General features: G+C 39.3%; 1 protein-coding gene across 6 annotated transcripts in view; it reads right to left on the bottom strand.

The window, feature by feature from the left end:
* Positions 1-8,894: 8,894 nt before the first annotated feature.
* NTNG1 (netrin G1) overlaps positions 8,895-15,344 on the bottom strand; it is a gene marked incomplete at both ends in the record, with an annotated part of 297,916 nt that continues 291,466 nt past the window's right edge. For all 6 annotated transcript variants that reach the window (XM_084243681.1, XM_084243679.1, XM_084243682.1 and 3 more), the window contains one exon: positions 8,895-9,121. In XM_084243681.1, the coding sequence (XP_084099807.1) occupies positions 8,895-9,121 (227 nt within the window). The remainder of the gene's footprint in view (positions 9,122-15,344) is intronic.

Below are 15,344 nucleotides of genomic sequence, written 5' to 3'. Positions count from 1 at the left end.
GTTACAAATCAAACCCAGAGGCTCCACCCCAAACCTACCGAGTCAGGAACTCTGGGGGTTTCTCCAGCCAACGTTCACTAAAGCCCTCCAGGTGATTCTGATGAGAATGACTAGCTCCAGGGCAAAGCACAATAAAGATGGAGAAATACAGGTGTTCCCATTTTAAGACAAGGAGCTGTATAGATCAAAATCTGAAATTAGAAAAAGTAAATTGCCATACACTGATGATATTAGAAAGGGCTGTGTGATTTCTATGCAGTTTGCCCAACAAGCTTAATTAGGAATATTCCTATCATGCACTTATATTTAATTTAATGCAAGTATTTAATGGGTATACATTTTCTGTCCAGGAATTCAGTTTATTTTAGTTTTTATTTATATTATTTAATATAGTAGTTTACTTAAATTGCATAATTAAACTATTATAAATTAAAACATTAAAGTATCACATTTTTCCACCTTCCATCCATTGTATACATATATAATTTATTAGAAGCAATTAAGTTTACAGAAAGAAAAATGAGTCAACAATGTGCTCATAAGCTGCAGTCATAGAAGTAGGGTGTATTATTTATAATAAAATTGATAAAAATAATAACCGGTTTAAGTCTCTTAGTAAAGACTAATTGTATGCTGTTATTACTATTATTTTTATCACTAGCAGTGTTCTCCTTGTCGGCATCACTGCTAATGTGAGTCCCATGTTCAGATCATGAGTTATATTCAACACTTCAAAAGGTTTGTAGTCACTGCCGTGTAGCATTTTCACAGGAAGTTACAGCAAGACTTCAGCCTGAAAATTTCTAGCAAGATCTGGAATGTGGAAGTGGAGCTTGAAAGTATCTTTCTGATTATCACCATCATAGTCATTAGTACTTTGGATGTCCTATACGTTACAATTTACCAAACAATTTCATGTTCATAAGCTCCTATTGACTTTCACATTAACTCTGGAGAATACTATTAGCCCCATTTTATTTTATTTTGTTTTGTTTTGTTTAGACAAAGAAAAAAAAATTCATTGAGGAGAAAAGGAACAAAAGTAAAGTGGACCTCCCAGGCCGGTGGAACCAGGCCAGGGAGGGGCTAGGGAGCTCAGCCATGTTTTATAAACGAGCAAATGAGGTGTCTAAAATAGTGTTGTCTGACAGAAATAGCAAGTGAGCCCAGTCTGTAATTTCAAAACCTCTGGTAGTCGTATTAGAAAAGTCAAAAGAAACAGTTAAGATCAATTCTAATAATATATTTTATTTAATCCAGTATATTCAAAAACTCATTCCAACATGTAATAAATATGAAAATTATTAAAGAGATAGTTCACATTCTTTCCTCATTTGTTTTGTACTAACACTTTGAAATCCAGTGAGAACTCACATTCACAGGACAGGTCCATCTGGCCTAACCACAATCGAGTGCTCAGTGGCCACAGTGGCTGGTGGTTAGCGATTTGAATGATGTAGATCTGCAGGTCTACACATTCTACAGGAGTGGGAGCATATGTGCCCCAGGTAGTCAGAACAGGGAACCATAAAGACAATTAGAAAGACCTTTGCTCCTGATCTAATGCTTGCAACCTAGAATAACCATAAAAATGAAACAAACCAAATAAACAGAAAATGATTTTGTGCCACTCAAGCTAAGAGAGTTCCACTGTCAAACATATTTTTTTTTTTTTTAAATATTACGAAAGTGTGGACAACAAACAGTTTGAGCCCTTTCTAGCAAAATGTCTGTAATAGAGACATCAGCATGGGTTGTGCTTCTCACAATTCTGAGAACTGAATCAGAATCCACATTTTTCAGGCTTTTTCAGAGTGTGATCATATTTCAAATGACAGAATCTGGTGAATGAGAAGGGACTTAAATCTATGCAGTCATATCCTCTAATAAGTGAGTCTTACATCAAATGTCTGTCATTAATTAGAGGTAGCCCTCACTCACTGTCCATACGACAGGTGTGCAATTACAGATGCAGATATGTGTGTGCTACAATGAGACTATACACGGACATATGTACATTTGTAGCATTGGATGAGCTATGCTATATCTCCAATTGCCAGCACTTAGCTAACTTTAACTTGAAACTGATAATGAAGTATGAGGTATTATCAAAATATTAATGTTAATATTTCAATTATCCAGAAACAGAGATTCTCCCAAGAGTTTTATTTGGGACCTGGAACCAGTATCTTTGCAATGCTGAAGGAAGGTTGATGCAGGAGTCCCGAGGATGTGGGGGGGTGCAAGAGCGCCCCCTGGCGCATGAGCAACGTACCCAGCTGCCAGTCATTGCCATCCACCCATGCTCAGCCTCCCATCCTGCTCAGAGCCTTCCACTTTTCCTTCCTGCCTGACTTCCAGAACAACCGTGAACACATGAAAATATTTATTTATGACAGGGGAAGTATAGATACCCTTAGATGCTAAGGAGAGAGAAACTCAGAATGAAATGAAAAAAGATCAGATTACTGGAACATGTGCTTATATCATTGTGCTGGGCAACAATTCATTTGTTGAAGACCTTCCACAGTTAAGGTGCATCTTTGTTTTAGGTTTGAGACCTGCCATTTATGTTTAGCCTTTTATATGTAATTTAAAAAAGAGCATATAAAAACCCTCGACCGTAAAGAAAAATCACATGTACACAAAATCTTACATTTAATTGAAAACACGTCACTGATAGCTCCCTCCATTGCCCGCCCCAAATCTGGCCTGAAGTTGAGGTATTGCAATCCTGTATTTAAGAGTCACTTACTGGAATGTTGAGCTCACTGGTCTGTTTGGCAGAATGAGAACCATTGATCAGAATGCATTTAGATTTGATTTCTTTCCCAATTATGAATTGTAATTACACAAGATGTAAACTTGAGCTTAAGTGGTTGTAAAACTCTTTCAACACTTGTCACACTATTAATTTAGTAAACTAAATATTTAACTGGGGTGTACATAATTAGGCATCATCTGACTGAAAGATTCTCACAACGTCTTCCTCCTGTCTTTGGACCCATTTTTTTCCCCAAAAGGAGAGAAAAAAGAGACTGAGAGCGATGATACTAATCTCTTTGCCTTTAGGTGTTTATCGCACCATGAAAGCCAAACAATTACTCAGGGCTTCCTGGGGTGGGCATGACTGGTAAATAGCAAAATGCTATTTCCTTGGAGAATGTTTTCTTGCCGAGTTTCACACCGACAGAGTGAAAACCATTCCTCCCCAGAAGCCGCCCTCCTTCAGAGCACAAATACAAACGAACAAAAAATGACATTATGTTCTTGCCTGCCTGGGGCAGAAAGAATCACCTATTCTTAACAGGACTTCAGGTGTGTGATTTGCTGCCATTTTCCTTCCTTTATTAGATTAGAATGACTGTCCCTTGTAAGAGCAAAGCGATAATGTGGTGCCACTGGGGCACGGGGGCTGCAGAGAGGATGGAGGTGCAGAATGCCTGTAACTTAAGTTGACACATTCTTGCTACACAGGAATTTCAGTCTATTCAGGCAGACATAGGAGAGGAGTAATTAGTTTTTCACTTTTCCAGTCAGATTTTTTTTCCCCATAGAAGTCAAACTTCACTAATTAAATAATAGTTAAAAGTGACGCCTCTGTTAAAATGGGACTAGGTTAAGAAAAGGGGTATTATTTTTTTTTACTTCCAATTCTCTGCAGTTTGCTCCAGCCAGCCTAGCTACATCTTGAGTGTTAACATAATTAGGTCTCACAGAATAATGGCCCATTTTACCAGCTATCATTTCAGGTTAATAAAAACATCACATAATTTTAAATGTTACTACTCCACTTTAATTTATCCATCATTCTAAAGGAGCTTTTGGGTGATGGGAGAACATGAAGGGGGGTTGGGGAATGGATTCCAGCATTTATTAAATGCTCAGCCATTTAAATCAACACAACACCACCTGAAATCATTTATGTCTTTTTGGGAGACTTGTTTCAGGACCAGTTCTAAAAATGTCTCAGAATTTTTCTGCAGGATAGAATGGAGGTTCAGGTAGCACAGAGGTGTAACAGATCTGCAATAACTGTATTTTTTCAATATTAACATAAAATTTTCACAGATGTTATTTTCTCTTTTCTTAGTTAAATGCAATAATACGACTTATACATGGGATATATCTGTTTCTTAGTTGCTTGACTCTTCAGATGCAAAATGAAGAGGGTCACTCATAAGTCACCCCTGATCAGGTATTGTGAAGAGTGAAATTTCTCTATAGTCCCAAGATTTTTGGTGAAAGTTAAACATATGCTAGTGGCATTCTTAATTACTTCTGACATCATATTATGTTTCTGTGCAGTTTACACTGGGAATCTGTTAGCATATACGGTAGATAACCAAAAGGAGGGAACTACTTTGAATGTAAAAAGGTGAAGGATAGTTAGATAAAAGTAAGAATTCTATATGGAGTAGACTGGAACAGTCAGAATATTTGTCCCAGATAATTACTTGACATTTCCTAGAAAGAAAATTGATTGATTAGAATGTAGTCCTGATGCTCTGATCCAAAGATCTTATTTTTCTCAATCAGACCTTTGGATAAAAACTCTAGCGTTGTTCCTTAGCTATATTTTTAATTTGTATCTATCATTAACTCTGTCCAATCTGATTTCCTTAAAAAATCTGAACATTTTACCTGGTAATTCATATTGCTCTAAGGTACAGCTTGGTTGCTACCATCATTGCCATCCATGCTGGTAAAGACTGGAAACAAAAATGGTAGATAATGAATTCTGGCTTAGATTTCTGAAATTGCAGCTTTACATCACACCAGATCATAAACAGATATTGAGTCCCATACACAGCAAACGGATAGAATGTGTAGTTCAGTTTCCTACATATTCTATACAATCCTGTGAGCAGAGATATCATTAAGCAAGTATTTAGTATTTAACAAAAGGTAAAGTGCCACAACCTATTTCCCACACAGCACTGAGCATCCCATTTCAGAACATGGGGTCTGTCCAACCCCCAAATACTATTATTGATGGTGGAGAGTAAAGGCAAAGGGACGAAAGACCTGATTTCAGGGTTTTCTCACACCTGTTCCAACCCATCCACAACCTCTTACATTCCACTAAGGTCACAGGTCAGAGAAAAGGTGAGGTGGAGCATTAACTGCAGGTAACATTGAACTGTACACCATTTGCTTACTGCCAACCTTTCTTTATGTTGCCTGGGGGAGAGATTTGTGCCAGTTCAGAGATTTGTGCCAGTTCAGAGATTTGATTCAAGGACATCTCATGCAGTATTAACCTGCAGGTAAGGTCCAGGGCAAAAGTAAGCCTATAGGCAATATGTCTAAATATTTAAAAGTCATAAAACAAACACACATAATGTGAAATAAAATATGGCCCATCTTGCCACCTGGGCATAAGTGTTCAAATGATAACTGGAAACGCGGGCATGGGTTAGAATCCCTAGACTGTCAGTGCTGGCCCCTGGCCCTGGGCCATTCCTAGTCTGTCTTCCTCCAGCCCGATACCTCCCCCGCCCCCCCCCCTTTACCATCCCCAACCTCTGGTTTTCACTGCAAGAGGACTCTTCTTGCTCTCAGATTCCTGTGGTCACTCCCCACCCAAGGTCACTAATATCCCCCACATATACTCACCACTTGTCACTCCTTGGACCCAGGGATGTGCACTCAGATGTTGTCTGCCTTCAGGAGTTAGAAGCCCGAAGAGGCACAAACACCCTAAAAGTGGATGGATGATCTCTAGGTAGAGAATTCTAGGTTCTTGATTATTGAGACAAAGCAGGAAGAGGGTCAGAATAAGGGGCCCTTACCCAGTGCTCCTCTTTGCTGAGGCTAAAGATCCCCCACACACCCTGGTCCAGGCTCTATACAGGGTCTGAGATGAATCTCCCCGACGTCAATACAAGGCACCCTAATTGCTTTCCTAGGATTCTTTGGACAAAGATTTCTTTGAAGTTTTATGTTCATCAATGATTTTGCTAGAAGGGATCATATTTTGCTCAATGGTGAAGTCGATAAACTCATATGCAGGACTATATTAACCCACCTTAAGGGTTACTCCAGGTAGAGACTGAGCAAGATTTAGAGCCTTAAGTATGTGAACAATTTAGTACCCACCTTTCACTCAAGTCCTGCTCTTAAAACATAGAATCATAGATGGAGTCAGCTTTGCAAGAAGATGGAAAAGAGCAGACAAATAAAATCCACTGAGTTGGGCCTTTCTTAAAGGAATAAACCCTTTAGAAGAACTTGTGAATCTAGATTAAAAAGACCATTTCATTTCCATTTGTTATATACCTAAAAGTGAATTTTTATTAAAAGCAGATCACATCACTCCAGGAAATTCAGAAAACTTATCTAAATACACTGAACGCAAGATATTCCTCATCAATTTAGATTCTTATAGCGTCATAAAGATAAAATGCAGATGAATTGATTTAGATCAGGCCTTCATTAAATTTGAGAATTAGCTTTTGGAATCCCACATATTGAAATGTGCAGAGTCTGATTCCTGAGCATTGTAACAAAGCCATGAGTGGAAAATGATAAAGTGCATCGTTGCTAGAAATAACACAGTCTGCCTTTGGTTTGTGTTAATAAACTATAAGACAACTTAAATTCCAATTTTAATATTAGAAATCCACCTCATTATAAATAATCTCAAACTCTGTATGTTATTGGTATTTTCATACGTATTCTTTGGTGCACCCGAAATATAATTTGCTTGTTTATGCTTCTAATGTAAATCTCCAATTTCTGCTTGACCACTCTGGCACTAAGCCAGCACTCTAATTTATCTCCATCTTTTCTTATTTCTTATATCAAAAGAGATTGTTGGTCTGAATAACAAACATTCAATCGACTTGGACGTGGGGTGGCAGGCAGCACAAGCATTACCTGTTTACCTGTTATTGCCTTCTTTGAATTGGCTTTTCTGGGAACAAAACCAATAAGACATGCTGTTCCTTCATCTAGTTTTTACCCAGGTTATTTATCAGAGGACATTTCCCCCCTGTTTCAGCAAGGGGTGGCAGAGGGCAAGGAATTCAGGCTGGATGTAGGTTTCTGACCTAGCGCCGTCATTGGTTATTATCATGTAGGATTTCACTGTCCTTAGGACTCTGGCTGGAGCTGATAATTATTTTTGATTCCAGGAGGTGCTGCCAATAATACATTTGTAACCTGTAGGAAAACAGTGTGCTGGGAATGGAATACACACTGTTTTAGCCACTTTGTACTTTGCAATGATTCTCCCCCATTCTCCTCCCCTTGCATCTTGCACAGTAATTGGCCTAATAAAAGGCAGAAATAAGAATTTATTACACCTTGGGCGATACTTAAAACAAACTTTATTCTCAGGAACAGCAGTTATGTCTACTTGCTGCTGTATATTTTGATATTTCCTCTAAATACTTAGTCTGAATATATTCAAAGTCAAATTGCTAATCACTCAATTTCCCTGCTTCTCCCCTGGTTGCCCAGGTTGCCTCTTATGATGCTCCATGTAAACACTGTAATGGGAAAGATACATAGATCGGCACCCCTAGAGTCACATGATCACATCAATCTGTGAAAATAGCATGACTTAAAAATAAAAGTCTCTTAGTACTCTGCCAACAGGCTTTGGCATAATCTTGGCAATCACTTAGATTTTTTTTTTTTTTTTGCTGTTATAATTTTTCCCAAGTGGAAATAGTCTTATATTTTGCAGAAGTTGTCCAAGCTAGTGAGCATCAATCCATCTTCCTGGATACTAAATTCATCAGCTGAATGTATTCGGTCCACACAGAAATCAGTTAAGTGAGTGTGAAACTGCTTGGTGGCTGCTCCTTTCATCTTAAGAAATTGCAATACAAATTCCTGAAATCGTTTACGCAGGAATTTTTATTCTTTAAATCTTCCAGTGTTAAAGCAACAAGAAAACACTTAGAATGTCCTTTGGTGGAATCTTATTACACTTGTTATATATGTAAACTGATATTCTTTGATGCCAGCACGTTCGTTGCCCTTACAGAGAAATCTCTGCACAATGAAAACAAAACAGAACGAAAAAGGACAAAAGAAAATGTCAGTCTTTGCTGATTTGAATTAGATACATCAACAGATTGTCTGGTAACACAAATTGGCAAGAATACAAAAAATCTACATCTTACAGTATTTCAAGAAAAATAACTTCATTTGAATACAAAAGGATAGATACACTTTCTTTTTTTTTTTCTTTTTTTTTTTTTCCTATAGCCACTCTGGACAGTGGATGTTTGCTCCACCGGGATGACTCTGTGCTGCTAAGATATACGGGGGTATGACTGGCTGGAGCTTCTGGAGGGGGCTGTTACACATGTGCATTACTAACATCAGACAAAGAAATCTTTCAACCAACAAGGGTTACAGAGCAACGTTCACTAAAGCACAGGTTGGAAGGGATTCAGGGACTGAAGCAGGCCAATATGGCAGCTTGTAACAGATTTCCTTATACCCACAACGCACGGCCAGCAAAGGATGCTTCTATTTGGTGGGTCCACACACTGGGCCACGGTGCTGGGGGGCGCACCACGTGGAGTAGCAATTTTTTTTTTTTTAGGTTGGTTGATTTGTTTGTTCGCTTTTGTCTTTCCTGTGGGTGGGGGGCTGCCACAGCCTTTCCCATCAGCAATAAGCTCTGCAGCTGGCCATGTGATTTGCAGTGATAATATCAACAGCTGCCAACTCCTCTGGAGTCAGAAATTAACAGTCTTGACTCGGATGTGCTGTCGACGGCTGATAAATATGGCTTAGTTCAGTTAGGCCTTCTTAGTTTATACACTGTGTCTGAGTGGGGGTGTCTATGTGTGTTTCCTAGGTTAGTAGCAAATGCTTGGGTGGTGCTGGCTTCCCCATGGCACGGGCCGGTCCGGTGGCGGGATGCGGGCCTAGAACACCAGGGGGCTGGAGGTCCCCAGCAGGGCGCTCAGCAGCAGCAGCGCCCAGGGGCCCCTCGGGGGCGCGGCCTGGCCCGACTTGCCGCAGCTGCCAGCCTCCTCACAGCGAAGCTTCTCGCACAGGATGCCAGTGTACGCGGCTGGGCACAGGCAGCGCAGGTTGTTATGGCAGGTGCCTCCGTTCTGGCAGTGCAGAAGCTCGTTGTCACAGACATTCGCTGCAGAACGAGGGGGGTAGGGTGGGGGGACGCAGGGAGGAGAAGCAGAATCAATTTAAGTTCATCTGGTACATCATGTTTGCAGCTTTAAAAAGATCTCTATCGATCTGGTGACCCCTCCCTTCCACAAACTAGGCATGTGACCTCAATTTCCAAACAAACGTAGTTTGCTGCCTTTGTTTTGATTATATTAGTCCATTTCATATAGATTTCTGCTGCAATCTTGGATATTAACATTGTCCATTTCGGGCTATCAAATATAGGGTAATGTAATACTCCATGTGTGGCAGTATCTTCTCCTCATGCAACTGGGACCTGTTGTGACCTCCAGGGTTTTTAAAGGACAATTGCCTGATACAAGAATGCAGAGTTTAGGAGCCAGATGAGTGGTAATTAAAATGCAAAGCAGCATTGCAAAAATGACCAAGAACCTCTAAGGGGTGGGCCATTCTCCCCCACAGGTGATTCCAGCGCTGCATGCAGGGGGACAGGAGCCAGAGGGAAGCACAAGGAGGGAGGAGGGAGGACAGACCAGACCAGGAAGGTAGCATGCTCCAGGCGGGTGCCAGCCAGATTGGAAGAGAGAAAGCTGTTTCACAGGAGGAATGTGAGGAAGAGCAGTCCCATTTGCTCCCCACAGCCTATTAGGATATTTATATTTGTAAGATGGGAAGTAGAATCCAAGGTTACCTTGATTTCTGGGAATAGTAATAAATGCAATGGTGAAACCCTGATTACCAAAATTTCACACTGTCCATTAATTAATAGAATTGGTTTTAATAAATCAAACAAGTGCAGAGACCAGGATGCGTTCACGGTCCCTGTCATGGAACTTTCATCTCTGATAATTTCTTCAAAATTCTGTTTATCCCCATTAATTTCATGTCTCCTATTCTTTTAGTTAATCAAGGTTTCACTGATTTAGCAGAATGTTAAATAGAACCTAGGGAAATTAAAACAACAACAAAGAGTAAAAGAGCCAAGAACACTTCCCAGCAACATATGCTGCTTAAGCATTTAATATAAGGAATCACTCTATCATGGGAGGAGGGGCAGAGCAGAAAAAGTAGCTTTTTATAAATAATAACATTTTTCATTTTAAAAAAATGTTGTGCTCAAATTTCCTCTGGAGGACCACGTGAATCACACACACACACACACACACACACACATATACACACAATTATTACCAAGTATAAAGTATTAAAAAAAAAATCACCCTCCCGAATAATTCAGCAACTCAATAGAGAATGTTGCCTTGTCCATTAATCATGTTCAGTAGTCATGTCATCTTCAAAAGAAGCTTCTTAGACACAAACATGCTAATGATCTATGTGTAAATGAGCTGAAAAAAAATGGTGGGGGATGGTCACAGAGTTAATAACCAAGTGCTCTAAACAGGACCCTGTGTTACCACCTTCTACAACAATTCTTTGGAAATCTCTAGCACTGTCTATATAATGTTTTGGCATACTTTTCCAATGCACCCCTACTTGCTACCTGTAAATATTAGAAATAAATTATGAGGACCAACTAAATGCTGCAGTCTCAACATATTGATTTACAAGGTAGTCTTTTTTTTTTTTTACAAGGTAGTCTTTTGGGATTCTAATAATGATATAGACTCTCTCTCACTGGGTTGATGAGAAATCATGAGGATTAGACCCAAACTCAGTGTTTTATGCAAAATCTACAAGAATAGTTAGATTCAAGGTCAAAACTGACAAAAGCCCCCCCCCTTTTTTTTTGGTTGTTAATTTGGAAAGCATACATAGGTTTTCAGGATTTTGTTTTGCTTACACTTCAGGAAATATCTGTTTAATTGGGGCAACATGGAATAAACAGATCCAAATAACTGTTTCCATTTAAAGTTAAAGATTCTTAGCATTTCTTGTTTCAGGAAGCAGATTGCTGAATGGGATATTTCCTTTCATTTGGACTCTAGATGTAAAGAAATATCTGTTCCATCAATATCGATAATTGCTTGCCTTGAATAATTGAGAAGAAATCAATAGTTAATTAAATATCACTCCTCTTTTTTTAAAAAAGTGATTTTTCTTCTTCTTGGACCTGAATGTAAATCAGTTGTTGAAGAGAGGTTTCTATTTTCCCAGAAACTGGTGATTAAGTTAAAATTCAATAACTTCCCCACATTTAAATAATTTACTAGTAAATGTTGATGAAATTTAATAAATATACAGGGAACAGATGTAGCCTGGGATTAATAATCTCATGGATTAGGGGAATATATTTTCTGTAAAAGATAAACAGAAAAAAATCTTAGAATATACTTCATTACTTTACAATTCACAATAAGACACATTTGGTTTCATAGTTGTCCTACAGCTTCAGCAAATAAAGAACTTTGCCATAAGCACAGAATTCTCTGTCAGAATCATGTGCTAAAAGCACACCTAAACCTAAAAATAGCTCTTACCTGCTATTCATAAACTTAAGCTCCATCTTCAAGTCATTTTGAACCAAAACTGTGATGCTTAAGAATAATCTAGGTGGTTAACAAAAACCATTGAGCTCTTGCTTAAGCATATGAAACCTTCTTCAAAAAACCACAAAGAGAATAAAAGAAATAAAAATCTAATCTCTGCTCTTATGGATTTCAGGTCTGGCTTGGGGGGCGGATAAATATACACATGTGGGGAATGACTGACTAGTAATTTCATGAAAACATCCTTATTAGTTCGTTCTGACGCAAGTAACCTCTGCCATGCAGCAGGTACCTGCTAGATTTTATGGTTGTATCTCTCCCTGCCCTAAAGGAGCACACATTTTGGTGGAAAGCAATACAAAAATACAGAAATAACTATGAAGTAATCTACAAAGATGATAAAGGACATTGTTAGGGTAACTCAGATATTGGTGTAAATAGTTTGGGGGAAGATTAGAGAAGATTATAGAAAGGAGACTGTATTTATATAAGGACGTGCATCAGACATATATTGGTAGGAGAGCTTTATGGATGGACAATCTGTATGGATAAGGACAAGGAAAATATGTAAATGCATTGTGCTGGTTATCGAGCTGGTTATTGAGCTGGTTATCGCCATTCTAAATCCACTTTTCCTTTGGAGGTTAAAGCTGGAACCCTGTAAGTTGTCTCAACAGGGAGAGAAGCTTTAGTAGAATCCGCTTTAGTAGAATCTCCCTGAGACTTTCCATCAACCTGGGGACATTCCTTCCTTAGATGTTTGAGCCCAGCTCCAAGTGACAGCATTTTGGAGGTACTGGCAGCAGTCAGACATTACCTGTCTTCAGAGGCAGAGGTCCCAGTCTGTGGGGTCTCTCCCCGAAACTGCATTTCTAATCGCCCTACCTTCTTCCCTTTGAGCCTTTAGCCCAAGCAAGAGAGTTGCTTCCTGCTTACACGGTGACTGTCTCAGAGCTACTTCAGCATCCTCTTCTCATTTTTAAACAATGAAACACCAGTCTAAGCATTTTATTTATAAATTCTTCCTGTTGAAAATCTAATGTGGTTTCAGATTTTTGACTGGAGCGTGAGTGAAAGATGCATGGATTGTGCCAGGGAATGTTGAATAGATAGATGGGGCTACAGTGTTACGTGAGCCTCGGGAAAGCAGAGGCTGGGGAGGTAGAGGGTGGCCTGGCTGTGAAGGTTCTAAACAGCAGGGAGGGGCTTTAAGGGGAAAAACGGGAGGTGATAGACCAAGGAATAGACAGGCTACAGACAAGAAGCCCTAAAAAGTCATTCAATATTGAAGCTGTTCAATAGCGCGGGCCTGGGCTAGGTCAGAGCAATGGAGAGTTCTAGAGAAGAAGGGACAGATCCAGAGCCATCGTATGAAGTGGCTAAGAGATTTTGAGCTTTCCATTTTGGGTAATTGGATGCATTACGATGTAGTTTATGAAGACAAGGGGATTGCAAGAAGAATTTGTTCAGGGAAGAAAAAAATAAATATTTTTGGGAGTTACTGACTTTGCTGGGGAGGGGTGTAGGCTCTTCTGCAAGAGTCCTGTTATTAGCTGGAAAAGCTGGTTACAGCTTCAAGAGGAAGCTCATCCTGGAGTTTCAGATTTGGAGCTGGTGTGATGGTGGTAATTGTGACAAAGGGCGAAAAGAAAGGAACAGAAGAAGAACCTTATTCTGGTAGACTACAGGGTAAGTATAAATGAAGACAGCATATAGAACACCAAAGTGTATCTGCATATCAGCCATAGAAACAGAAAGAAAGACCAAGAAGGATGCAGAAAAGAAAAGATGTTGAGAAGACAAAGGATCAAATGAGGCCATAAAGTTAAAGAACTTCTTTCTGCTGCAGTTGATTGTGTCTAGGAACAAATAGATTGGGAAAGTGTGAGAGAAAGGGCACTTTGAGTTGGGTAAAGGAAATATGCAAAATGAGTGTTGCATGTTCTTGATTAAATCTGAGGGGTAATTAGAAGAAAGAATTGAAAAATTTGAGGAATTGACATTTACTGAAAGGAGGTCTTTGATTGTCACTCCACACTAGTGGTTCTCATCAGGGCATGACTTTGCCTCCCAGGGGACATTTGACAATGTCCGGAGACATTTTTGGTTGTCACACTTGGAGGAGGGCATGCTACTGGCTTCTAGTGGGTTGAGGTCAAAGATGCTATTAAATATCCTGCAATGCACAGGGGAGGACCCCGCAATGGTTACTTCTCAATTAACGTGGGAGGTGGAATGATGAAATCCAGATTACCATAGTGATTAAGATGAGTAGTTGTTTCTTATACATACATATTGTAAAAGAAGAAGGAAGATGCTTCGACCATTCTAGATCAGAGAGACAGGGAATTTTCTGGTACAGAGTCATGGAAATTAGATTGAGTGTAAGTACTTGAAGTTGAAACAGAGGAGTGATGATCCTGGGAGAGTAAATACAGAAGTTTGTGGTCTAAGACAGACCTTTTAGGGCTGCTCACAATTTAAGGATAAGAGAAATCCAAATCCCTCCTGTTGTGTCATTTGTGGTGTTCTGCTCTGAGAGACATAGTAAAAACAGAGCTTGAGGAAATTTGAGAAACTGTCTAGGCAAGCTCTAATTGAGGAGACTGAAAACAGAGTACAACTAGAATGGGAACTCAGGTCTCCTGATTTCCAGATTGCTGCTCTTCATGTAGAAAAGAACAATCAGAAGTGCAATAAATGCCACTGCTGCATTCTGTGCTCCTCAAGACACCGTAAGTGGCACTTCTGTAAATCCTCAGTAGGTTTTCAGTTGCAGTGACCAGCTGCTCTGCTTTCAGACCACACTGTGACAAGGCAGAGGTCTTTGTTGATAGAGTTAAATATCACATCTAGAGTTTTGGTAGACCTCCAATTGCAAATCAGCTCATACATAAAATATACCCCAAATATTGAAGGTCTAGGTTGGGAATGGGAAATATATTGTATATGCTCTTATTTCCTCTTCCCCTGTACATGGAAGATGGTTGTTTAAAAATGGCATTCTCACACAGTGAATTCCTCTCCACATAGCTTTTGGGCATCCAGAAGAAGGTGATAAAACTGGCATAAGGATATACCCATTTGCAATCCTGGGATTATCTCCAATTCACCTCCTATGCTGTTGCAGATTCAAAATCCAACTAGGAATTTCTATACAACATGTACCTTGCAGTTACTGCTCTCTTTCTTGCTGACCTTTTACGTCCATTTGATACAAATGGAAAACTCTGACATTTTGTGAAGTGTCTGTTAAACATTTCCCAATTCTTTCTTCATTGTTATTGACAATCTAAGAGTGCTATCTCTTTAAAAAAGAAAGGTTCATTTTTAAACCTCTTATACAACACTTGATTCAGTTTGGATATAAATAGTTATTTGCTGGACACAATTCTTTTTCTTATGATAAAGTAGGATTCTTAGATACAGGGAAAACTACGACCACATTGGTAATAGCTTGACAATTTTCTAAAGAATCATTTTACTGTTGAAAAAAATTCATTTAAGGTGTGTCCAATAGCACACCAAATAACCAATCACCCTCTGATACTTCAATGTTAGGAATGAAGTGACCAACGAAGTGACCAGCGTTCAAATGAAGTGACCAAGAGAATCTGTGCCTTTTGATAGGTCATATAGTATTAATGTTAGAATCAAAGCTATGTGGCTCAAAGATGAAGTGTGGAATCCTGGTGGAAAGGCTGACATCAGCAAACTGTTACAATAGTCTCATCACAGCTTCAGAAAACAACCCACAATAGGAGATAAATAAGCTTC

This window comes from Talpa europaea (genome assembly GCF_964194135.1).
Source record: "Talpa europaea genome assembly, chromosome: 9".
Classification (NCBI taxonomy): Eukaryota; Metazoa; Chordata; class Mammalia; order Eulipotyphla; family Talpidae; genus Talpa; species Talpa europaea.
Note: the sequence above shows the minus strand (reverse complement) of the source record. Positions and strands in the feature narration are given on the sequence as shown.